The following is a 26,419-nucleotide window of genomic DNA, read 5'->3' on the forward strand; positions in this document are numbered from 1 at the left end:
GCCCTGTCTGGACCAGGAAGAGTAGCCTCAGGATCGAGTCACCAAAAATCATTCTCATGAGATCATGGGAGGAAGCAGCTCAGAAAAGAACCTGAGGGTCATGAAGTTAGAACTCAGAGTGATAGCACTAATCACAGATCTGCTCCACTATTCCCAGTTCTGATAGGGAGTCTTGGGCCCTTAGGAACTCCCTTTCTGAGGATAGAGATTAAAGATGGCCACTCAGAGTGGCCATCTTGGCAAATGTCTGCTTATGCTCACACAGCCATACAAAATGGTTCATTATTTAGTCCATTACCCAAATCCTTCAGTGTTATGTGTTGAGGTCATAAGCGCCAAGGTATAAACTCTTATATTTCATTACAAAAACTCTTCTTAAACATCTACTATATGCCAGGACAGGTTGTTGGTGCACAGATACACAAAAATTAGCTGACCTGGATCATTGTTCCAAAGGGCAGGGAGCCTAGTGTGGGTGACACCTATATAAAATACAATAAGATAAAATAGAAATCACACAAAAATGAATAAAGGATATAAATAGTATTGTGGATATGTGTGTCAGAGATTCTAGCACTTAAAGAATCTGTGATAATATATAGACATTTTAATTTAGTAAAACTGCTCTCCCAAATTATTAAACTAATATGTGCATCTCCTATTAAGGAATAAAATAATTACAAAGACATAGAGAGGAAAAAGTTCATCTGTGTCCTCTATCTCTCATTTCTAGTCTTATTCCTCTCTCCCCTGAGATAATCATATATTTTAGGTGCGCATTCTTTCACACCCATGCACACACAAAGTGTGCATGTGTGTGTGTTAGCAATCAGTAATAATAAGTATAGGACTAAATGTGCCACTTATGTTTAGAAATTTAAAACATTCTCTCTCATAAAACATGGACCAAAGGGGGAAAAAAAATCATACTGAAAACCTGACACTAAGAAACCAATATACTGTGGCCATGTGAGACAAGGAATGCAAGGAATTTTCTTACTGAAATTCACCATATACATACATATATATATATATATATATATCTTGATAGTATAAAATCCCCTTGATATATCTAAGAAGAAAATTCATATGACTATCTTCATTGATGTTAAAAAATCCTTTGACAAAAATTAACCACATCATTTTTTTTTTTAAAAACCACTCTAGGATATAGGAGTTTATGGATACCTCCTTGGCATGATTATGAATTTATATATTAGCTCTTTACTGAAGGGGAAATATTGCCAGAACAAAGCAAGGAGGAATGGTATTTCAATTAGTAATTCATATTGTCCTCTAAATGTAAGTCAATATAATTATACAACAGAAAACAAATAAGCATAAGCATTTTAAAAGAAGTAAAATTATTCTTGCATATGATGTGATGGTATAGCATGAAAACCCTAGAGAATCCATGTTGAAACTAATTCAACTAATAAAATAATTTATGGGAATTCCCTAGCAGTCCAGTGGTTAGGACTCTGCCCTGTCACTGCCCATTGTGGAGCGCCTGGATTCAATCCCTGGTCAGGGAACTAAGATTCCCTCAAGCCCCATGAATAAACAAATAAATAATAAATTTTGGAAGGTAGAAAGCTTTAAAATTAATATATGAGTCATATACACATATAACAATCAGATTATGTAATGGAAGAGAAACTTTATTTACAAAACCAATGAAGATTTATAATTTTTTAGGGATAAACTTAACAAAAACAGAAAATATCGAAGTAATATCAAAGTCAATATAATATCAAAGAAAATATCAAAGTAATATCAAAGTCAATATAATATCAAAGAAAATATCAAAGTCAAGTGAAAGGACATTCCATGCTTTCTAAACATTCTAAAGACATCAGTTCTCTCTAAGATAATTTTAAAATTTAATGGACCTAGTAAAAATAACAACAAGCTTTTTTTCTGGAACCAAATGAGTTGGTTTTTTAAATTACATGGAAAGTAACATGCAAGATTAGGTAGGAAGAGCATAAAAGAAGTGTGATGGGCTATGGAGTAGTTCTAGCAGGTGTTAAAACATAATTCAAAATCTCTGTAATTAAAAGGGTTGTACTTGCATGTTTGTGTGTGTGTGCCCAGTCATGTCCAATTCTTTGCAACTCCAAGGACCTAGCCTGCCAGTCTCCTCTGTTCATGGGATTTCCCAGACAAGAATACTGGATGGGTTGCCATTTCCTTCTCCAGGGGATCTTCCCGAACTGGGAATCTAACCCATATCTCCTGCACTGGTAGGTAGTTCTTCACCACTGAGCCACTAGGGAAGCTGAACTAACTGTATATTCATTAAAAAATATAATATAACATATATATAATATACAGGCTTCCCTGGTGGCTCAGCTGGTAAAGAATCCGCCTGCAATGCAGGAGACCTGGGTTCAATCCCTGGGTTAGGAAGACCGCCCTGGAGAAGGGAACAGCTACCCACTCCAATATTCTGGCCTGGAGAATTCCATGGACTGTATATTCCATGGGGTCACAAAGAGTCAGACATGACTGAGCAACTTTCACTTTTCTTTCATATAATGTACATATAATATATATAATTATATAATATATATAGTATATATATCTTATATTGCGTGTGGGTTCTTTACCACTGTGCTACCTGGGAAGCCCGTACTCACATACAGATGGACAAACTGAGCAGTAGAACAGATGAAAGATCAAAATCTTTTAAAATGGAGCCCTCAATATATTATGTATAAGAGACTATAGGTGAATTCCTCTATGACCCGGACATAGGGAAAGGCTTTCTAACTATGACTGAATATCAAAAGACAATAAAATATTGATAAAATCAACTATATAAAGGTTAAAAAGAAAGTTTTCATGAAACACTATAAGTAAAATAAAAGACAAAGAACAGTTTCTGCTTCTGTTAATAGCTGGGCAAATTCTACAAATAACAATCATAGACCCTGAACAAAAGATACATATATACATATATTTATTTATTTATGTTATATTATTTATATTTTTAAATGAGTATCTATAGAGTTAGTTCAGCTTCCCTGGTGGCTCAGTGGTGAAGAACTGTCTGCCAATGCAGGAGATGCGGGTTAGATCCCTGGGTTGGGAAGATCCCCTGGAAAAGGAAATGTCAACCCACTCCAGTATTCTCGCCTGGGAAATCCCACAGACAGATGAGCCTGGCGGGCTACAGTCCATGGGGTCGCAAAAGAGTTGGACACAACTGAGCAACTAAAAAACAACAGAAGTAGTTCACTAAAGAGTGAACAACTGCAGGCAAATCCTGCTGGGATGACACTTGGAAGAAGCACGAGTTTGCTTTTCTTTCTTTCTTTTTTTAAATGACTCTTCCTGAGGGCAGGCTAGCCCAAATAGATTCCCCATAATCCTACTGGTCTAAAGAACCAAACAACAGGATAACCACAGAGGCTGCAAAGTAAAAAAAAAAAAAATCTTAAAAAAAAAAAGGAAGAAAAGAAAAAAAGAGAGCCAGAAAAGTGTGACCATAAATCTTAACCAGTCTTAATCCAAGACTCTGGCTGACCCCTGAACGTGCTTGCATAGGGCCAGATAGCAAACAGCCCACCATAGCGTGCTGCAGTCCAGCACACTTCTAGAACTGCAGGTTTTAAGGATCCTGTCTTTACCTGCTTTACTACAGATGATAAGTTTCTGCAATAGGACTCAAGATGTCTCTTGATTTTGCCTTTTCCACTGGATGCTTGGTGCTTCAGGGGTTTCTCTTTAATGGAGAAAAAAATTTAAACTGACAGCAAGGACAAGGGGAAAAAAAAGTCTTGAGTGTTTCAAATGCCACAGGGGCAAGCATCAGGCAGAAATAAATATGAGAACGAAAATGGAACTCTGAAGATCAGGTCAAGCACTGGTGAGTCAGGCATGGTTAGACTTCTTTTTGGAGTCAGGGACTGTGACATTTGAGAAAGCTGCCAGCTGTTAAGAGCACTGGAAATAAACCCTGAATCTTCAAGGAGACCAACGACGTGAAGACAGTTTAAAAAAAAAAAAAGGAAGAATGGCCTTAGAAGAGGCCTATTCACCCAAAGGGGAATTCTTTGAGAGGTAAAAGAATTGGAAGTGATTAGGAAGACAGAAGTAATTAACAGAGCTATCAATTTCTGTAGCCTCCCTGGTAGCTCAGCTGGTAAAGAACTACCTGCAATGTAGGAAACCTGGAATCAATCACAGGCTTGGGAAGATCCCCTGGAGAAGGGAACAGCTACCCACTCCAGTATTCTGGCCTGGAGAATTCCATGGACTGTACAGACCATGGAGTCCTAAAGAGCTGGACACAACTGAGCGACTTTCACTTTTTCTTTTCACCAACTTCTGTATTTTTTTTTTAATTTAATATGCACAGGCTTAGTTGCTCTGTGGCATGTGAGATCTTCCCAGATCAGGGATCGAACCTGTGTCTCCAGCATTGGCAGGCAGATTCTCTACCACTGAGTCACAAGGGAAGCCCCAATTTCTGTATTTTCAACTCACTTCCCAATAAGTGGCTCACAGTCCATTCAGAGAATATACCAGGAGATACAATTTATTGATGAGCTTTTGCACATAGGGCCAAGAATAGGCCCTTATAAGTTAATATTGAATGTTCAGTGTCAAAGATCATTATCCCATGAATATTATTATCCTATTTTACATGGATGGAAAATGAGCCAGAGAGACTTTTTTTAACCTTCTCAAGGTCACTCAGTTCCAGTAAATTGCAGCCTAGCTCTGATGTGACCCAAGGTATGTACTTTTGATTTTTTAAAAAATAAATTCATTCTTTAGTCTTGAAGCCAGATTGGTTTCTCCTTTGCTACTAAAGTTTACTCAATATGTTAAGTGAATCAGTGGGTAATTCAAATCCTACTAGCCAATTTTAAGAAGGCAATTGTTTTTTTTTTCCGCTGTACCACTTGGCTTGCAGGGTCTTAGTCCCCCAACCAGGGACTGAACCAGGGCCCTGGCAGTGAAAGTGCTGAATCTTAACCACTGGACAGGGAATTCCCAGAGGCAGTTTTTTTGTCCTACCCTGTTGTTTATGCTACTGTATAGCACAGAGAACTAAATATCCTGTGATAAACCATCATAGAAAATAATTTATAAAGTTATACACACACACACATATAACTGAATCACTTTGCTGTACAGCTGAAATTAATACTGTATATCAACCACACTTCAATAAATTTTTTAAAAAAGCAGTCCCCTCTCCTGCCTTTTAAGGTCTAAGAGGCACTTTCACAAAGCTAAAGCAAAACAAAAAAAGAAAAAAAGAAAGAAAAATACTGATCTGTGTTGTAAAGGGGTTATTCTTCTCTACTATGGAAATCTTTGCTAAGAAGAAACTCCTAAACACATCAATAGCCTTTACTGAATAAGACATCATGTTTGGATGTACTGTCTCATTTTTCATAAGTATTTTAGGATTAAATCACTGGTAGGTTGGTAAATGTGGGCATGGTCTAGGCAGTCTTTCTGTCTCTGTCTCACACACACAAATACACCAAATCATTCAGATCCATCCTACAAAATCTCCAAAACACCATCAGATGGAATTGGGAAATCAACACAGAATCACCAAGATGGGGTGGAATTTGATGAGCTGTTGCAGTGTGTGTCTCTCTAGCTGCAAAATATTGGCTCTAGCATCATGCAGGTGAGACCATCATGACCACCATTTACCAGAGACTTGCTGTGCACCTGCCTGTCACCCTCTTAAACATTCAGCCACCCTGCTCACTATTCAGAATGATATTGTCCTAATCCCGGCTCACTGGCTGGGAGGCTGAGACTTGCTGTCAGGAGTCCCCGGTCCCCCAGATTGTAGGAGGCAGAACCAGGAATTGAAGATAAGCTGCTCCTGCCCCCAAAGACTGGACTCTTACTCAGTGTTGCTTTGAAGCTGTGCCTTTTGGTGAAAAGCATGTATGATATTACAACCCCACTAGGTCCCACGCCTGTCCATTTCTCCAGGTCCTTCCAGGTTGTGGAATCGGCCTGTGAGGCAATAGTGGAGCAGTGTGAGTGTGAGTGCCCATGTGTGTGCAGAGAACAGGGGCCACGGTTCAAGAGTCTACATGTTAACCCTGAACTCTAGACATCAAAATGTCTCAACTCTGGGTCCAGCGCCAAGTGGTTTGGGTTGATGGAAAATCTTATCTACAATCTTAAGGGGCAAGAGCAGGAGGGAGAAAAGCAACCCTTACTCTCAGGCTGGGCACAGCCTGGGCAATGCCCATTCCCCTTCCAGCTGAGTACCCACCGCCCTCCCCTGCCTGCTCTGGGGGTCTCTGCTGTTACACCTGCCCCATCACTCACTCAGCCCAGGAAGGAGTCCAGCTGAGACAAAGCTGTCCTGAGACACAAGGGGGAAAAGCCGCTGTCCCACCCAGTTCCCCAGCTGCCCTCTCCTCCTGGACACTATCTCCCTCACCTTGTTGGAGTCTGAGCCATAAGGACACACTCACCAAGGTAGATCACTGCTGCTGGAACGGGCAGCAGGACTGTGGCTGTCAGTAAATATGTGCCACGCAAGCCATGGCAGCTATGTCTTGAGATCCCCTGAGTTCATCTCCCCCCCTAAAGAGTTGCAATTACCCTGGCACTTGCAAGGCACTGACAGCTTCTGCAGAGGGACCGAGGTACCTCTGCAAAGAAGCTGTCAATGTTAGTCCCAAGACAAGTCAGCATCCGCAGTCCCTGGGGATTAAGACAGAACTAATTAAAAGCAGGTGCAGCTGAGGGCAACATTTTCCTGCCCCCACTGCAGTGAATCCTGTGTGTCCAAGGGAGCACAGGACAGACAGGGCACTCAGCGTTGTGCTGGGATGGCAAAGTGGATCCTCAAATCCTGCCCCTCCTCCCCGCCCCTGTGAACCAGGGTCACAGAGATGAGACCTGTCATGTTCGTGTTGGACTCTGAGCTGTGGCGTTTTAAGAGGGAACAGTAAATCTGACTCCGTATTAGATCTGTTTCTTCCTCAACATTGTGCTCTGTTGCCTGTGCTTAGTCATAATGCACATTTTGCAAAAGAATGTTGCCTAGAACCTGAAATATATAGGACAGCCCATCCTCAAGACTCTGACCATTAAGCCTGTGCTCTGCAACAAGAGAAGCCACCACAATGAGAAGCCCGTGTGCCGCACCTCGGGAGCAGTTCCCACTCCCTGCAACTACAGAAAGCCTGCACAAAGCAGTGAAGACCTAATGCAGTCAAAAATACTTCTACCCTAACTTGTTGAGTGCCTACTCTATGTAATACAATTCATATAGTTCCACTTGCTCTTTTTTTCCTTCCACTGCCCAGGGTTAACTGTACACTTGTCTTCATGTTTCTTTTTATAGTTTATGTGTATGTGAAATAAAATTCACACTTTATGGTAAGACAAGAAATATGTGTTTTTTTATATTATTATTTTTTGGCTGTGGCACGAGCCTTATGGGATTTTAGTTCCCCAAGCAGGGATCAAACTCCAGCCCTTGACAGTGAGAGCATGGAGTCCTCACAGATGGACCACCAGGGAATTCCCAGAAAAATTTAAACATAAAAAATTTTTCCTGTCCGGTGGCCTTCCCTCACCCCCAACTGTGCCTTGTGTACCTACATTAGGCATCGACCAAACCTCCCCCATCAAGAGAAATACCGACTCAACCACTAAGAGCAACATCCTCCCAGCATCAAGACAACTCCTTAACACTCCTTCTTGACCTTGTAAGGGACCTCAGTGATGCTTAGATCTGGGTTGTGTAAACTGTCAACAGTATGCCATTTAACGTACAGCCGTCTGTCTCAGAAAATATATATGTGTGTTTTGACTTCCAACAGGTAGAACAGGTTTTGGAACTTTCTGAGAGGCTGTTACTGGGTTATAATTCTCAGTTGGGCTTGAATAAAATTTTCCTTAGATTGACTAATTTTTTGTTGACATGTACTTGTCTTCTATTTTTTTTATGTCAGCTTAGATGATATCTAGCTTGCTCCCTAGACTAAAATGATTAGACCAATGTTCATACATTACCTTTTCTGTCCCCACTTCTCTCCCAATAGTTGATTTACAATGTTAATTTCTGCTGTACAGCAAAATAACTCAGTTATACACATACATTCTTTTTTATACTCTTTCCCAATATGGTTTATCACAGGATATTGAATATAGCTCCCTGTGCTATGCAGTGGACTCTCTTTTTCTACATGGTTGTCTATGGGTTCTCGTCTCTCCACATAGGCAATCAAATCATCTGCAAATAATGACAATTTTGTTTTCCAATTTTTAAACCCATTAGTTGTTATTATTGTCATGCTATGTTGGTTAAGACCTCCAGCAATGTTTAGCAGGAATAGAGACAGCAGATTTGTGTACCTCACTGGTGAATAACTACAGAATATCTTCAAAATTTCATCATTAAATATGATGTTAGCTATAAAGTTTTGGTAGCTAATATCTATTAAGTTAAAGACTGTATATTTACACTGGTTTTGCTGTGCAGGGTTTTTGGTTTCTTTTTTTTTTTTTTTCTGTAAGTATCATCACTGACTCAATGGACATGAATTTGAGCAAACTCTGGGAGATAGTGAAGGACAGGGAAGCCTGGTGTGACCATAGGGTCTCAAAGAGTCAGACATGACTTAGCTATTGGACAACAACAAATGATTTTTATTTGCATTTTGAGTGCCAAGGTTCTTGCAATGTTATTCTTCTCAAATATTTTTTTATTGATGTAAAAATTCATAAAATATAGTTAACCACGTCAAACTATTCAGTGAGCATTTACTACACTGAGAATGTTATGCAATCACCACCTCTATCTAATTCCAAAGCACTGTCATCATCCTAAAAGAAAACTCTGTGGCCATTACTCACTCAGTCTCTATTCCCCGTCCCCCAGGCCCTGGTAAGCGCCACTTTCCTTCACGCCTCTGTGTTGTTGTTGCTTAGTCACTCAGTCGTGTCTCTTTTGAGACCCCATGGACTGCAGCCCACCAGGCTCATCTGTCCACGGGATTTTCCAGGCAAGAATACTGGAGTGGGTTGCCATTTCAGGGGATCTTCCGGACCCAGGGATCGAATCTGGGTCTCCTGAATTGGCAAGTGATTCTTTACCACTGAGCCACCAAGGAAGCTCTTATGTCTCTATAGATTTATGCATTCTGCACATTTTATAGAAATATAATATGTGATCTTTTTTTTTTTTTCCAGTTGGGTGGCATGTGGGATCTCAGTTCCCCAACCAGGGACCAAACTCACGCTTCCTGCATTGGAAGTGCAGTCTTAACTAGCGGACCACCAGGGAAGTCCCAATGCATGGTATTTTGGGTCTGGTTTCTTTCACTCAGTGTACTGTTTCTAAGGCTTATTCATTTTATAATATGTATCGATAGTTCACTTGACTGTTTCTAAGGCTTATTCATTTTATACTATGTATCGACAGTTCACGTGTATGAGTGATTAATACTCTATTACATATATACATGTATTCTGTTTATCCATTTAGCCACTGATAGGCATCAGGGTTGTTTCCACCCGCTGGTTTTTGTGAGCAGTGTGCTGCTATGAATATTCTTATCCAAGTATTTAATTACCTGTTTTCAACTTTATTGGGTATATACCCAAAAGTGGAATTCCTGGGTCATTGCTCACTTGCTAAGTCGTGTTTGACTCTTTGTGACCCATGGACTGCACCATGCCAGGCTTCCCTGTCCTCCAGTATCTCCCAGAGCTTGCTCAAACTCACGTCCATTGAGTCGGTGATGCCATCCAACCATTTCATCCACTGTCACCTCCTTGTCCTCCTGCCCTCAATCTGCCCAGCATCGGGGTCTTTTCTAATGAGTCATTCTTTGAATCAGATGGCCAAATAATTGGAGCTTCAGCTTCAGTATAAGTCCTTCTGATGGATATTATGTGTTGATTTCCTTTAGGATTGACTGGTTTGATCTCCTTGCAGTCCAAGGAGATCATCTACATTAAGGAGGTACTACATTTACTACATTAATAAGGCTCTCCTCCTCTCTGAGTTTGTTGATGTAAGGAAGATCTTACATCATGTTGATGTGGGAAGACTACCACATTCACCACATCCATAGGATCTCTCTCCTGTACAAGATGATCAAAGAGTTTTGACTTTTCCAGGGGATACTGTCACTATCAAAACATTCCTGAAACTTCCATTTTTATGTACAATGAGATGTGACTTTTCTTAGCTTGCTTGTATTCACTGCAACTGCAGGGTCCCTCTCCTGAATGAATACCCTAATGTATAACCAACATGACTTGAAAAAGAAAATTTCCCACTTTCCCTGCACCCACATGGGCTGCCTCTTAAATGCATAGCCTGTGACTTTCAAATAAAGTCTTTTGACAATCACTGCCTCTTATACTACGTTGCATGCTCAGTCATGTCGGACTCTGTGTGACCCCATGGACTGTAGCCTGCCAGGCTCCGCTGCCCACAGAATTCACTAGGCCAGAATACTGGAGTGGGTTGCCTTTTACTACTCCAGGGGATCTTCCCGATCCAGGGATCAAACCTGCATCTCCTGCATTGGCAGGCAGATTCTTTATACCACTGCACCACCAGAAAAGCCCATTCTCACTGACTTTATAATGTTTCTTTTTTTGGCAAGATCCCTAAGGTATGATCAAACAAGGTGAATGTCTTCAGATGGAAGATGTACAACTTTCATTCCATGTACAAGGTTTCTTTCCTATTAAGGAGTTCCAGAACAGTCTGTATAATGAGAACACTTATGGCATTTCCATTCTGTGTGAGTTCTGTGACTAGATAAGGTTAATCGAAAGAGCTTTGTCACGTTCTCACAGTCACTGTGCACATGATTTTCCTCTATGCTGAGTTCGCTGATGATTAGCAAGCACTGATTTCCGAAAGAAGGCTTTCTGACATTCATTGCATCCATAGGGCCTCTCTCCTGTGTGAGTTCTCCGGTGACTGATAAGAGCTGACAGAGTAGTAAACGCCTTCTTACAATGGGGGCATTCATATGGTTTCTCTCCTGTATGAATTCTCTGATGTACGGTGAGATAGGATTTGGCTGTGAAAGCCTTGTCACACACACTGCATTTGAATGGTTTTTCACCTGTGTGGGTTCTCTGATGTATAATGAGCGTTGACTTACATGACAGAACCTTCCCACATTGGGGGCATTCACACAGTTTCACTTTGGCATGACAATTTTTTAGATGGTTAGTGAGACCTGACTTCTGGATGAAAGCCTGCGGACATTCACTGCATCCATAAGGTCTCTCTCCTGTGTGAATTCGCTGATGGATCATGAGATACGCCTTAGTGGAGAAGGCCTTCTCACAGTTTGAGCATTCATACGGTCTCTCTCCTGTATGAACTCGCAAATGGATAACGAGATGTGCCTTTGACGTGAAGGCTCTATCACATGCACTGCATTTGAAGGGCTTCTCGCCTGTATGGGTTCTCTGATGTACAATGAGAGTTGACTTAGAGGACAGAATCTTCCCACATTCACTGCATTCGTGGGATTTCTCTGCTGCATGATGACTTTTCTTATGATCGCTGAGATCTGACTTCTGGATGAAGGCTTGCTGACACTCACTGCATCCATATGGTCTCTCTCCTGTGTGGATTCGCTGATGAATCAGGAGCTGAGTCTTTTTTGAGAAGGCTTTCTCACAATCGGAGCATTTGTATGGCTTCTCTCCCGTGTGAGTTCTCTGATGTACAGTGAGATGTGCTTTCACCATGAAGGCTTTATCACAAACTCCACATCTGAAGGGTCTTTCTCCTGAGTGAGTCCTCTGATGTAAGCTGAGCTTTGACTTCCAAGGAAAAGCTTTCCCACATTTGCTGCATCTGTGGGACTTTCCTTCTCTGTGTCGGGTCTTCTGATGATAGGCAAGTGCTGACTTCGTAATGAAGGCTTTCTGACATCGACTGCATCTATACGGGTTTTCTCCTGTTTGAGTGTCCTGATGAGTAACCAGCTTTAACTCACTGGGAAAGGTTCTCTTACAATCACGGCATCCATGGGAATTATTTCCTGCGTGCGTTCTCCAAGGCATGGTTGTGCGTGGTTGACAAGTATCCACTGCATTTTGATTGCATCCATACAGTTTCTTGCCTAAAGAAGTTGAGTTATAATTAGCAAACCCTGACAGCTAGATGAAAGCCAGAGTACTCATAGCAGAATGAACAATATGGCAAGTAAAGGTCCAGAAAAAGGTTTTTTTTTTTTTTAATTATTATCAAAATAAGAATGAGATAATTAGTAAAATTTGAGGAAACTCTAAATTAGTAGTAATATTCTGATTTTGAAAACTATTCTGTTTATGTTTTTTAAATTACCTGTTTCTAGGAAATACACAGTTATGTATTTATAAAGGGTCATTATTAGGGGTCAAGAGTTCAGGAAAGCAATATGTACTTGTGTGTGTGTGTGTGTGTGTGTGTAAAATGACAGACAGATTACAATAAAGAAAATGTGGTAAAATGCTACCACTTAAGGGAATCTGCAAAAACAATGTACATGAAATCTGTGTATAATCTTGGGATTTCACATGAAGTCTAAACTATTTAGGAATAAATATTTTCAAAAGGAAAAAACAGAAAATAATAGAAGACATTCGTATTAAGTTATATAGGAGGATTACTCATAATGGCCTGAATGCAGAGTGACTAAATTGTTTTAGATTCCCACAATGGCATCTTGCACAGTACTCTAGTATTTCCAATCTAAATGCTGGTTACATCGTGGGTTGATTGGAAAAATTAACTTCATTATACTTCATTTTCACATAAAGAAGTAAAAAAGTAGGCAGTAGTCAGGAAATGCTCACGTGTAGGAGGACTCTGGAAGGAATTCAGATATTATATTATTAATAAGAGTAACAGGATGCCATTCAAGGTAATACTAGGAGAGAGATGACTCAGCTTTCACTTCAAAAATGTCATCCTTTGTGTATGTGAATTACAAGGTCTTAAATATTGTGACTTCACACTGTTTTTAGGCTTGTGGACTGTGGTTATGAAAACTGGTAATGATCTGCTATGTCATATAGCATTGTTCTTAGATTACACTTTAGATTTTGCGCTCTACCCTCCCACTCAGAAGGTTGTTCTACATGATGGTTTATCCTGTCATTCCCCATTTTTTCAATCCAGGTAACTGTCAAAACATTATGTCTTTAATAAGCCAGATGTTTCTGAAACTTATGCTCATGACTGTTGGGGGGGGGCGGTGAGGTGGTGAGTAGCTAGAAACACTGACTTTCCTTACTTCCTTTTTATAAATAAATAAAAACAGCAAAATTTTTGCAAAAAATCACTTGATTACTGTGTGGAGAACAGAGAGAAGCAAGATTAAAGAAGTCAAGAGTATTTTCAAGAAAACTATAACAATTTTGGCAAAAAATACTGGACTTCGACGTGTGAGTGAAAACAACAGTAACAGAAAAGAGTGGAGCCCTTGGGATATAGAAGACAGTGAGACCAAACTTGCTGACAGATTAAACTTGTGGTATGAGCGAAAAGAGGAACAAAAGTGATGTGAATGTGAGGGAGGTATCAGATCTCTGAGTGCAGAAAAGAAGTATCAGGTGACTATATGAGGCTAAGGGAAAGTTTGGTCAGTAGACAGAAATTTGGGGGTCATCAGCAAATAAATAGTATTGTTAAGGCCATGAAATTTAATGAATTTACACTGGTTAACAAATGACAGAAACAGGCAAAGATGAAGCTTCATGCTTTTCAACTCTGAAGACTTTAGGAGATGCCCAGAGTATGGAGAAGGTCCATTCACATCAGGCACAAACAATGACTACAAAGGAAAGACGCCAAGTTAAGTCTTGCACAAACATCTGGGGGAAGCACTTTAGAACAAAGGATCCTCAGCTTTTAAAGTGTATTTACCCTATCTTACTGATTCTTTCTTGTCTAATTAATTCTGCAGGCAATAGACAATGAACCTTCCCAAAACTCTAATATCACATTTACAGACCACCACTGTGGTCAGTATCCCCACCTTCTGGTTTGCTCTGATACATTCTCACACAGCCCACAGAAAGCCACCGGCACTGGTGCTGCTGTATTAACTGGAAGAATTGTGGCATTATTTGATCAGGTAAGTAAGTGTTAGTCACTCAGTCGTGCAAGAGGCTAAAGAGAATGTGGAGAAAGGAAGTGATGCTGCCAAAGAGGAAGAAGAAGGAGGAAGTCTGGATGCTGTAAGGAAACTAATTACTGAACACTGAGTCAATCTGAGAGAGAAAAAGAGGCACATTTTCCTGGAAACAGCATGCAAGAGAGCCTCATCGATGATTTAGGTGTTTGTAAAGACCTTCAGAGTCCCTTGGACACCAGGCAGATCAAACCAGTCCGTCCTAAAGGAAATTAAACCTGAATGTTCACTGGAAGGACTGATGCAGAAGCTGAAGCTCCAATACTTTGGCCACCTGATGCAAAGAACTGACTCACTGCAGAAGACCCTGATGCTGGGAAAGACTGAGAGCAGGACAAGGGGGCAACAGAGGATGAGATGGTTGGAGGGCATCACAGACTCAACAGACATGAGTTTATTTCACTCTGGGAGACAGTGAAGGACAGGAAAGACTAGCATGCTGCAGTTATGGGGTTGCAAAGAGTCAGACGCAACTTAGTGACTAAACAACAACAACCTTCAGAGTTTTAGCCTTGCTAAACACATTCGGAAGGGTCAGCCTTTCACGTCCAACTACTTTCAAGGTCTCCCATCTTGCAGCTTCTCAGCTATTTACTTACCTGAAAAGTACTGATGCTGCATTTCATCTTCTACTTTCCATGGCTCTTCTCTGGGCTCGAAGGTAAGGATCACAACTGGTTTGGTAGCTTGATAGCCTGTTTATGGGAAATGACAAAGACTTGGATGCTTACAATTGGACTTGGTGGGGGATGTCTAGGAAGAGCACAAAAGGAACAGACACACTATCACCTTGGCAGATTAAAGAGCTAATGAAGATGAAAGCACATTAAGTTCTGATGGGAACAGAAGGACTGAAAATTGATTGTCTATAAACTCAACTCCAGTATCTTGAGGCTCTTTGGACGTTAGAGCAACTAAAAAAGGAAAGGCTATTGGCTGTGTTCTGAATGACACAGGGCAATTATCGTTAACTAGTGTCATAGGTTACTAGAATTCTCCAGTAACACATCCTGATGTTGGCTCTTCTAAGCAGAACCTAGTGGCTACCACTCTTCCCAGGTAAAGAAATAGAAGTGAAGTTGCTCAGTCATGTCCAGCTCTTTACGACCCCGTGGACTGTAGCCTACCAGGCTCCTCTGTCCATGGAATTTTCCAGGCAAGAGTACTGGAGTGGGTTGCCATTTCCTTCTCCAGGGGATATTCCCGACCCAAGGATCAAACCTAGGTCTCCCTCATTGTAGGCAGACGCTTTACCATCTAAGCCAAAAGGGAAGTCCCCCTCCCAGGTAAGTCCATAGAAATATTCTCAAACGACACTAGTCCTTATTAATTATCACAGATTCTTCTTCCAATGTATGGTGATCATTCTGAGTGTGTGTGTATGTGTGCTCAATTGTATCTGACTCTTTGTGATCCCATGGACTATAGCCTGCCAGGCTCCTCTGTGCATGGAATTTTTCCAGGCAAGAATACTGGAGTGGGTTGCCATTTCCTCCTCCAGGGGATCTTCCCAACCTAGGAATTAAACCCATGTCTCTCGGGCCTCCTGTGTTGGCAGGTGAATTCTCCCCCACTGTACCACCTGGGAAGCCGGTAATGATCATTACCAATAAGCAAAAGACCTACAGGTACGTGTTCTGGCTGTTTTCACCATAAGTTACCACGGCTCGCTCTTTCTGGGTAACAGTTTTCATTAGTTACTATGAAAAGAAGTAAAATGCCCTTATACCGATTTTGCAATTGAACACTTAATTATCAACTAGTCTAGTAAATCACAAGTTCCTGAAAAGCATATTCACTATATCTTACAAGTAAAATATCCCTAAAACAGGGATATAAGATGTCTCTATAAACCATTTCAGACAACTATTTAAAAGGTGAAGAAGAACTAAGTGCTAACATATAAACACAGCAAAAATCTGCCCTCAAGGAGCTTTTGGACACTTTTCAACAGATAGAACAAATAACAGAATCAGATATGAAATGACTACACATGCAAGAATTATCAGCACAAGATTATTAATATGAATGTTTAATATAAAGGTTTACTGTATTGAGAAATAGGAAATCTAAAATATGTAGAAGGGATATTATTAAAATGACCATTTAGATGTACATAAACCAGCAGAAAAATTTAAAAATAAAGTTCAGTTAGTTCTCATTATTCATGGATTTACTGTGAATTCACCTGACTGTTAAAATTTCTTTTTAACCCCAAATCAATAATCATAGCACTTTCACGAACATCTGCAGACATCTGCATAGAATAATTTGAGCAACAAATAATTTGAGTTGCCCAATGTGTATGATCCCGGCTGAGTCTGAACAAAATGATGTTGTCTTATTTCAGTTCTCCTATTGCAAACAAGCACCCTTTTCATGGTCTACTTAGTGTCATGTTTTTCATATTTTTATACTTTTTCTTGGTAATTCTGCTGATTAAAATGGTCCCAAGCACAGTGTTCAAGTACCGTCTAATGTCTTCAAGTGCAAGAAGGCAGTGATGTACCTTATGGAGCAAGTGTATGTGTTAGATAAGCTTTGTTCAAGCAAGAGGTATAATACAGGGCTTCCCCTGTGGGTCAGTAGTGGAGAATCTGCCTGCCAGTGCGAGGGACACGGGTTCAATCCCTGATCTGGGAGGATCCCACATGTCACAGAACAACTAAGCCTGTGTGCTACAACTACTGAGCCTGAGCTCTAGAGCTCGTGGCCTGCAACTACTGATCCCATGTGCCCTAGAGCCCATGCTCTGCAAAAAGAAGTCACTGCAATGAGAAGCCTGGGTACAACTAGAGAAAGCCCACACGCAGCAACAAAGACCCAGCTCAGCCAAAAATAAACAAAAATTTTAAAAAGAGATACTGCGCAATTGGCCATGTGTGTGTCAGTTGTTCAGTTGTGTCCGACTCCTTGCGACCCCATGGGCTAGAGACCACTAGGCTCCTCTGCCCATGAGATTCACCAGGCACGAATACTAGAGAGGGTGCCATTCCCTTTTCCAAGGGATCTTCCCGACACAGGACTGAACCAGGTCTCCCACACTGCAGGTCCATCTTTACCCTGTGAGCCACCAGGGAGCAATGTGTCCCTTTCTTCACGTGGACAGAATCCCACAGAAGATTATAATTTCCATAATCCACTTGGCACAGCCTGCTTGGCCATATATAACATTTATAAGAACTATTTTAACATCATTTTCTACTAATTCTATCACCCATGTCATTTCTGGGTCTCTCATTACTTTTTTCCTCTTTTTAGATTTATTGTTTTCCACATTGTTATTGTTTTTAAGAAATATTTTTTCATTTTTTATTTTTCTGGGTCTCTTTCCACAGACTTTCCTTCACATTTATGGGTCCTATTTTCCTGTTTCTTGGCATACATGCGTAGGTTCTGATTGGATGTCTGACTTCATGAAATTAACATTACTGGTTGATCCATGCCTGCTGAGTCATGTCCTACTCTTTGCGACCCTGTGGACTATAGCCCGCCAGGATCCTCTGCCTGTGGAATTTTATATGTGGATATATTAATCTATTCAATTTCAGAATAGATACAAACGTATGTTTGGTAGTATTTCCAGCAGCAAAAATCTCATGTTCCATTAGGAGAGAGTTCTTTTCCATAGCTGACAATTTGATTCTTATGTTTCAAGAGCATTCCACGGTGTTCACATCTAAGAATTAGTACAAGATTCTCTGATTAAAGAAAAAAAATGTTAATGTACTTAGATCATAATTACTTTAGATAACTGCTTCACTGGGAACATGCTGTTCCAAATTTATTTAAGGGGTAGGCAGGAATTTACTGAAGTGCAAACTCTCTGAAATCTAATGCTTTTGTGGTAGGCAATATCATGACAAATCCCAAAGATGTTCATGTCCCAATTCCCAGAATCTGGAAATCTGTTACATTATACGGTGAAGGGGAATTAAGGCAGAAGATGGCATTAAGTCATTTTAGGGCCAAATAAATTGTTTCTAGAGTTTTAAGGTTCACAGAGAAAAATGGTGCCCCAGGGAAGATTACACCCAGAGGCTTACCAATACTAGCTTTAGAAGGTGAGATTTGGCACTCCCGAGTGGATCCGTTTTAGGTGAGATTTTGGACTCTGAGTTGGTCCTGTGACAGGCTGAGACACTCGGAGATGGTGGGATAGGGTGACTCCATTTTACATGTGGGATGGCCACGAATCATTGGGTGCCAAAGGGTGGCCTTCGGTAGGGAGCATAATGGCCTCCCAAAGATGTCTACATCCTTATGTCCAGGACTTGTGAATATGCTATATTATAAGGCAAAGGGGACACAAGTTAGCGATGAAGTTGCTAATTAGCTGATTTTAAGATAGGAGATTATTTTGAATTTTCTGGGTGGGCCCAATGTAATCACAAGGGTCTTTGAGCGTGGAAGGAAGAGGCAGAAAAGTGAGAAATGAAGAGCTGACCAGTCATCACTGGCCTTAAGGAAGGAAAGGGGCCAAAGTTATGGAATCTGGGCAGCTTCTAGAAGCTGGGAAAACAAAGAAACCGAGTCTGCTCTAGAACCTCCATAAAGAAATGTGACCCTGCCAACAACCTTGTTTTTAAGCCCAGAGAGATGCATTTTGGATTTCAGATCTCTGGACTAACACGCTGTGTTATTCTGAAACACTGAGTTTGTGAAAATTGGTTACAGCAGCCATAAGAAACTAATACAGCTGTACTTTTACATTCATTATATTCTGAGGTTTTCACTCCATACTGCATTTCCTGACATCTAAGATTTCCTTTACTTAGAGGAGTCTCTCCCCATTTCCCAAGGTAAAACTGTGATACAGGACTTAATTTGGGGATACAGTTTCCTTTTTTTTTTTTTACGGCTTTCAGGGGATTTCTCTTTTCTGAGTTCTTCCACTTTATAAATGTGTTTTTTCCACTTTCAGTGCCTCTAGAGTTGTCTTTCTATGCTTCTCTGACAAGTGAGAAGGTATAATTGATCACTGAAGACCATCACACTCTTTCCTAAGGTTTCAGTCCCATGGGAACTCTTTGAACCCCACTAGGATATCACTTCTGGGAAAAAGGTTCCCCACAAGAGCTACATTTCTGCTCCATATGATCTCACTGATATTTACTAAGTCTAATTTCTCATGGAAGTGTTCTACACAACCACTGCATCCACGGCATTTCTGTCCTGAAATCAACCCTTTATATATTTTTTTTTTGGCTGCACCCCACAACAGCCTGTAAGATTTTAGTTCCTCAATCAGGGATTGAACCTGTGCCCCTTGCATTGGAAGCTTGGAGTCTTAACCACTGGACCGCCAGGGAAATCCAGCATTTTTGCCCTAAGTGAGCATTGACACATATGAATGTGGGGAAGATTCTGGCTCAAGGCTTTCCCCCATCTCTGGTACCCAAGGATTTTTCTTTCTATGTAGTATCTGTAACATATAAGACATATTACTGAAGGGGTGATCACATTCAGCATTTCTGAGGCTTATTCCCTGGGTAAACCCCCGATTATCTACTGAGGCCTGACTTCTTAGAAGAGGCTAGGCCACAATCACTCTGTTTAGCAGCTCGCTTTTTAATAAGGACTGAGTTCCCGAAGACACTATCTCCGCAAGCACTGCGTTAACAGGGCTTTGCTCCTGTACGAGTTCACTCAGGTATGAAGAGCTATGACGCCCGAAGGAGGGTTTCTCCAGCTCTGGGGATTCTACAGCTTTCTCTCCCCAGTGAGTCTTCTTATGTTTGATGAGAACATGTGCGCCAAGGCTTTGCCGCATTCACTGCAGCCATACGGTCTCTCTCTGGTGTGAGTCCGCTGGTGCTGAATGAGCTTTGCCTTGCTTCGGAAGGCCTTTTTGCAGTCACTGCACTCACACGGTTTCTCTTCCCTGTGAATTCTCTGATGCTTGGTCAGGTCAGACTTAAAAAGAAAGAAGGTTCTTCCACATTCGCGGCACTCATAGGGCTTCTCGCCTGTGTGGAGTCTCTGATGGGCAATGAGGTAAGCCTTCTGGGAAAAGGCCTTCCCCCACATACTGCAGCCATACAGTTTCTCCCTGGTGTGAGAGCGCTGATGTCTCTTGAGCAGGTAACCTCTGGCTGAAGGCTTTTCCACACTCACCACATCCTGTAGGGTTTCTCTCCTGTGTGACTGCTCTTGAGACCCATGAGCTGCAACCTTCTGGAAAAGGCTTTCCCACACTCATTAGGTTCATGGGGCTTCTCTCCCGTATGAGTTCTCTGATGTTCAGTGAGCTGAAACTTCATGAATGCTTTCCCACATGCGTTGCATCTGTGGGGCTTCTCTCCCCTTTCAGTTCTCTGATGTCTAATGAGCTGTGCCTTCCTGGAGAATGCTTTCCTGCACTCACTGCGTGCATATGGCTTCCTTCCTGAACAAGTTTTCTGACGGCCACTGAGCGGTGATTTAGTGCTACTGGGTTTCACACAGCCATGGTATTTGATTCCACTAAGAGTTTTATTATCTTGGAGGCAGACAGATGATTTCCCATACCCACTGAACCCATCAGAGTCCTTTCCTGTGTATCTTCTATTCTCGACAACAAAACCCAACTGTGACTTCAAACTTTTACAGTGTGAGCCAAACTTACTGTGTTTTTGTGTTAAAGGAACAAGGCTTTTGCATAAATCAAAAATATTTGCATAACTTTGTGGACATCTTTCCAAAGTTTTAATCCTGTTTTGGTTTTCTGGGTGCCATTGCATAGGATCAATCTCCCACATTTCTTCTAGGAAAAAGAACAATGAAAACATCCATGATAATTCTACGGGGGGGAAACGGAGTACAGAAATGCCATGGTTTGAGTTAGGTCTTATAAGATCCCAGTCTAAGAGAAATGTCTACTGTGGAAGTGTATCCTATGCTTTGTGAAAAAAATGACAGTATTATAAAACAAAAGTCAGTAGGAACAGCAGTTAAGTTAGTGTTAGTCACTCAGTCGTGTCCAACTCTTTGTGACCCCGTGGACTGTAGCCCGCCAGGCCTCCTCTATCCATGGAATTCTCCAGGCAAGAATACTGGAGTGGGTAGCCATTTCCTCCTCCAGGGCTCGAACCCACGTCTCCTACATTGCAGGCAGATTCTTTACCATCTGAGCCACCTGGGAAGTCCAAAAGAAGGCACCTGGAATTCATACAGAAGGCCTTTTAAAATTTTTTTTGGCCATGTCCTGTGCCATGTGGGACCTTAGTTTCCTGACCAGGGATAGAACCTGTGACCCCTGCAGACGAAGCATGGAGTGTTAACTACTGGACCACCACAGAGACCTTCAGAAATAATAGAGCAAATAGGAAAGACTCAAGGTAACTGAAAGGCAGAGCAATATGGTAGAACCTAAACAAAATGCATGGGGAAGAAAAGAATTCACCAGGAGGAAAAATGATCTCATTCATGAAACTGAAGGAAAAAGTATTTTGCAGGACAATTACTTTGGATGCAGGCAAAATGCAGAATCAGAGGGCAGATTAGACTATAGAAAGAGAGCTGTCAACCCAGGAATATCTGTCAGAGAGCTTAAATCTTCCATATGTGTGAACACACACTCTGAGGGTGAAGACAGGATCTGGGAGAAAAGAGGATTCTGGTCCCACACACAGGAAGTAGAGCATCACAGGCCAGCGGCTCTGGTGGCTGGCAACACACATAGAGTTAGAGTGCAGGTCAGACGTTAGCAGGAGTCAACCTGGGGCCCTCCAGCAGAGAACAGAAAGCTGAGGCCCTGAGACTGAGTCAAACTTTTAAGAGAAGATTAACAACAAAACCCTTAACCTGAAAGCTGGGGAAGCAGAGGGTCAATCAGTAGACAGAAGTCCCCTGGGAGACAAGGTGTGTGTGGTTTTCAGATGAATGAAGGTGAGGTGGGTAGTCAGGGAGGGAGAATAGCTCTGTCAAAAGGGGAGCTGATACTGCAGAGGCAGGGAGCAGCGCTAAGTGCAAAGTGATTTGTATGGGTGGTGAGAGAGACCTCATAGTGAGTAAGGTGGAGGACAGGAAGTGAGCCTCTGCAGACAAAGGAAGGAGAAGGCACGAGGGAGTATGCTGGGAGGCATGGAACCACCTTAAGACCTCAAGGTCTTGGATGAAACAAACAACAGTAAGATCCAGAAAACTGTAAAAAAGAAGATATCATCCTTTAATAGCAGGTAAAGAAGAACAGCCCTAATAACAACATGCGGAAAGGTGTTAGGTTATTGGGTCATCAACTGGTGTCAGGGAAGTTCCCTAGATAATACTTCAGAAATGTCAATCTGTCACTGACTAACTGAATTTTCGTGTCATTTTGTTCCACCTTCTTGGTTTGCGCTCACTCACCTGAGCAGGTTGGACTCAGGGCTGCTCCCTCGACCGTCCACGGGGGTCCTCCTTGTTCCAACTGAAAGAGTGAATTTGGTGTGGGAGCCTGATATCCTGTAAACGGGAAATCACGGGATGGCCGGTGCTGAGCATTTGAGCCGGGGTGATCTACGAGAACTGTACAAAGTTTGATTTTGAGGACCACATCCCTTATACTTCGATAAAGTAAAAACCTTTACCTTGGAAAGAGAGAACATGCATTCTAGGACCTACAGTGCTTTAGTCCCAACCATAAAACACAACATTCCAGGAACCCTGCAGATTTCACTGAATGAGAAAGAAAAGGCAACTGACTATAATGCTGTCTGCTGGGCTGCACCTTGCAGTCCTCCAAGCCAAGCCCTGGACTCACCCAACTTCAAACCAAAGAAAAAGAGCCCGGAGTCGGCGACAGAGACATCAGTGGTTTAATGGAGGGAGGAGCTTACTTGTCTGACGCAAGGTCCTGGAGCAATACCCCACTGTGTGCAGTACATGGCAGGTAGGACATGACGGCAGTCTTTGCTGGGGTGGGGTGTGCATTACCAGTTACAGGGGAAATTGATGTCAGGTTGGCTCATTGGTTACCAGGGAAACCAGCAGAGAGGCACGCCCATCACCATCCCTATGATAAGCTCTCATAGTGGAGATGTTCTGATCTAAAGCTAGAATGGGCATTAGCTGGGGCCGGGGTAAGTTTGTAGACAGGGAGGTCAGTCATTTGAGTAGGGTGTAAGTGAAGCAGGCATGGGTTGAGCCAGAGATGGACAGAGAGCAGGAGAACGCCATCCTGGGTGGCCTGAGCACACGCTGCCCTTACCTACTGACACTAAGTTGCAGTAGTTCTCCAACATGACGTCCCAGTACAGGGCCTTCTGAGATGGGCCCAGTATCTGCCACTCCTCCTGGCTGAAGCCCACAGCCACATCCTCGAATGACACAGAGCCCTGTAATAACAAATTCCAGTGCAAATCATGATGGAACATGTGGAAAAAGAATAAGAACATGTTCTTTTTTTTTTTTTTAATAAATCAGAAGAGATCTCATTTTTATTTTATTTTTTGGCCGTATGACATAGTTCATGGGATCTCAGTTCCCTGACTAGGGACTGAACCTGGATCACAGCAGTGAAAGCCCAGAATCCTAACTGCTAGACCACCATGGAAGTCCCAGGAACAAGTTCTGTTTATCTTCCCCATGATAAAAAATTATGTGCACTGTGGCTGTGGCTATTTCACATAGGATAGACCATGTGCCTTTTTTAAAAAAAATCTGTATTTATTTATTTTTGTGCTGTGTCTTTGTTGCTGCATGGGCTTTTCTCTAGTTGTGGGGGCCATGCCCTAGCTGTGGTGTGTGGGCCTTTCATTGTCACGGGTTCTCCTGTTGCAGAGCACAGGCTCTAGGCCAGTGGGCTTTAGCAGTTGTGCCTCCCAGGCTCCAGAGCACAGGCTCAGTAGTTGTGGTGCTCGGGCTTAGCTCTGTGGCAATGTGGGATCTTCTCGGCCCAGGGATTGAACCTGTGTCCCCTGCATTGGCAGGTGGGTTCTTTACCACTGAGCCACCAGGGAAAGCCCATGACTGTGTCTTAGTCCACTTGGGTTGCTATAATAAAATACCACAGACTGGGTAGCTTATAAAAACAAATTTATTTCTCACAGTTGTGGGGGCTGGGAAGTCTGGGATCAAGGGCCATCATGGCCACCTTTTAGTGAGGGCCCGCTCCCTGGTTCACAGCGGGAACCTTCACAGGGAAGGGCGAGAGATCCCTGTGCATTCTCTCTTAAAAGGACATTCATCCCATTTGTGAAGACCTCACCCTCATGACTGACCTACACACCTCCAAATGGTCCCACCTCCTAATACTATCATCTTTGATTGGTTAAGATTTCAACAATGAATTGTAGAGGCACACATTCAAACCATAGCCCTGTGGAATTCTACAAATTAGTCCTTCCCAGCCTAGAAAAGAACTAAAATTTGCATAGAAATAAAAGACACTGTGCAGTAAGAATGTCTTTGTTTATATGAGTGAAAAATCTGTTATTAATTTAGAAGTCTATTAGAGGCAGACAGGGTATCCTAAACCTCCATGCTATGAAATATTATGCAAACATTAAAATCAATGAGATGGATTTAAATATACTGGTATCAATGATCTTCAAGGCATTCTCTTAAATGAAAAGAATCAAGCCCCCAAATAGTATAGTCTATAGTATATAGTCTATATAGTATATAGTCTCATCCCAGACATATGAAAAACTCTTAATAACATATTCAGTTACATATCTATAAGTTTACATATGTGTGTGCATAGAAATGCATATATTAAGATATACATAAATTAATCTAAATATAGATATATTTTACCAAACATGAATTTGGTGGGAGACCCAAATTATTAACATGTTACCCTTCGGGGTGAGCCTTTGGTGAGAAAAAGGCAAAAGAGGATATTCTCTTTTGGTGCAAAGACTTTTGTGTGCTTAAACCTTGTGCACGCAAATGGAGCTATGTATCATTTGTATAAGTAAAAATACAAAGATCACCCAAGAATAATTGACTCTGACTTCATTATTTTGAAACTGGGGTTAAGAAGTTATAAGGGAAGAATTTGCCTCTATTTTAAGATTTTAGCCTAAACTTACTGTCCAGCAGATCCTAATTTTTTTTAACATATACTCTTCTCAGGGATTTCTTGGTGGCTCAGAAGGTAAAGAATCTGCCTACAATGGAGGAGACCAGGGTTCTGTCTCTGGGTCGGGAAGATCCTCTAGAAAAGGGAATGGCTAACCACTCCAGTATTCTGGCCTGGAGAATTCCACAGACAGAGGAGCCTGGTGGGCTACACTCCATGGGAGTCACAAAGAGTCTGACACAACTGAGTGACCATCACTTTCACTTTTCACTTCATACTGTTCTCATTTCACCAGACTGCTTTTTAGAAGCTTCCACAAGTCCCCTGGGAAACAAAGGATTAAAACAAATAACACAAACCTCACCTGGACCTTGCTCATCTTCTCCACTTCTTAAGAAAGAGTGTGTAACTCCAGGCTGTGTTCTGTCTTCTCTCTTTCCAGGCCTGCTTGGAGGTTATGGTCAGGGGTCTCAGGTCAAGCTGCTGCCAGAATCCATGCTCTCCAAAGCCTGGAGCCTCCTATTACTGAAGATGTTCCTGTAGACTAGAATCTGTGGATTCAAGAGCAAATTCAATGACTGAACCTACGGCCACAGCTCTCTGTAGCCACGAGTACTCATTCAAACAGAATGTCCCAATAATTCAAGTCTCTTTAACTCCCTGAAAGCTTTTCTATCATGGGGTTGGGTCCCACAGAAACATATGAAATGGGTGAGACGAATGTCTTTTTTGACAAAGTTGGAAGAGTGTGAAAGTGAAAGAGAAGATGGGAAATACAAACCAGCTCATGGTCTTGTCCATGGCTAAGATCTCACACAGATCCAGTTCAGGAAAAATGAAGTACGAAAATGTTGGCTTTATAAACAACAAGGTCCTACTGTACAGCACAGGGGACTATATATTCAGTGTCTTACGATAAACAGTACTGGAAAAAGACTATAACAGCGTGTGTACATATATATAACATAGTGGAGTAGGAAATGGCAACCCACTCCAGGTTCTTGCGTGGAGAGGCAAGAGAATTCCATGGACAGAGAAGCCTGATGGTTACAGTCCACGGGGTTGCAAGAATCAGACATGACTGAGCAATAAAAAGAAATGGTAAAGAATCTGACTGCAATGCAGGAGACCAGGGTTCAATCCAAGTAGGGACGATTCTCTGGAGAAGGGAATGGCTACCCACTCCAGAACTCTTGCCTGGAGAATTCCATGGACAGAGAAGCCTGGGAGGAGGTGGGGAAGGCTACAGTGCACGGGGTCGCAA

General features: G+C 41.8%; 1 protein-coding gene and 1 non-coding gene across 4 annotated transcripts in view; both read right to left on the reverse strand.

Moving 5' to 3' along the window:
* Positions 1–1,643: 1,643 nt before the first annotated feature.
* LOC787554 (zinc finger protein OZF) overlaps positions 1,644–26,419 on the reverse strand; it is a 31,196-nt gene continuing 6,420 nt past the window's right edge. Inside the window, exons 2-6 of one of the 3 annotated variants that reach the window (XM_010815316.4) lie at positions 25,520–25,706; positions 23,338–23,464; positions 22,497–22,592; positions 14,768–14,863; positions 1,644–12,113 (exon numbers count right to left, since the gene is read on the reverse strand). In XM_010815316.4, coding sequence (XP_010813618.1) covers positions 10,825–12,113; positions 14,768–14,863; positions 22,497–22,592; positions 23,338–23,464; positions 25,520–25,534 — 1,623 coding nt within the window. In that variant the 5' untranslated portion in view covers positions 25,535–25,706 and the 3' untranslated portion in view covers positions 1,644–10,824. Of the gene's footprint in view, positions 12,114–13,657; positions 13,809–14,767; positions 14,864–22,496; positions 22,656–23,337; positions 23,465–25,519; positions 25,707–26,419 lie in introns of those variants that run through there. The other 2 variants (XM_010815315.4, XM_010815317.4) reach the window with 2 other exon arrangements.
* MIR12038 (microRNA mir-12038) lies at positions 6,614–6,671 on the reverse strand. Its single transcript, NR_162402.1, has one exon. It is a non-coding gene; the product is annotated as a microRNA mir-12038 (primary transcript).

Source organism: Bos taurus, chromosome 18 (genome assembly GCF_002263795.3).
Source record: "Bos taurus isolate L1 Dominette 01449 registration number 42190680 breed Hereford chromosome 18, ARS-UCD2.0, whole genome shotgun sequence".
Taxonomy (NCBI): domain Eukaryota; kingdom Metazoa; phylum Chordata; class Mammalia; order Artiodactyla; family Bovidae; genus Bos; species Bos taurus.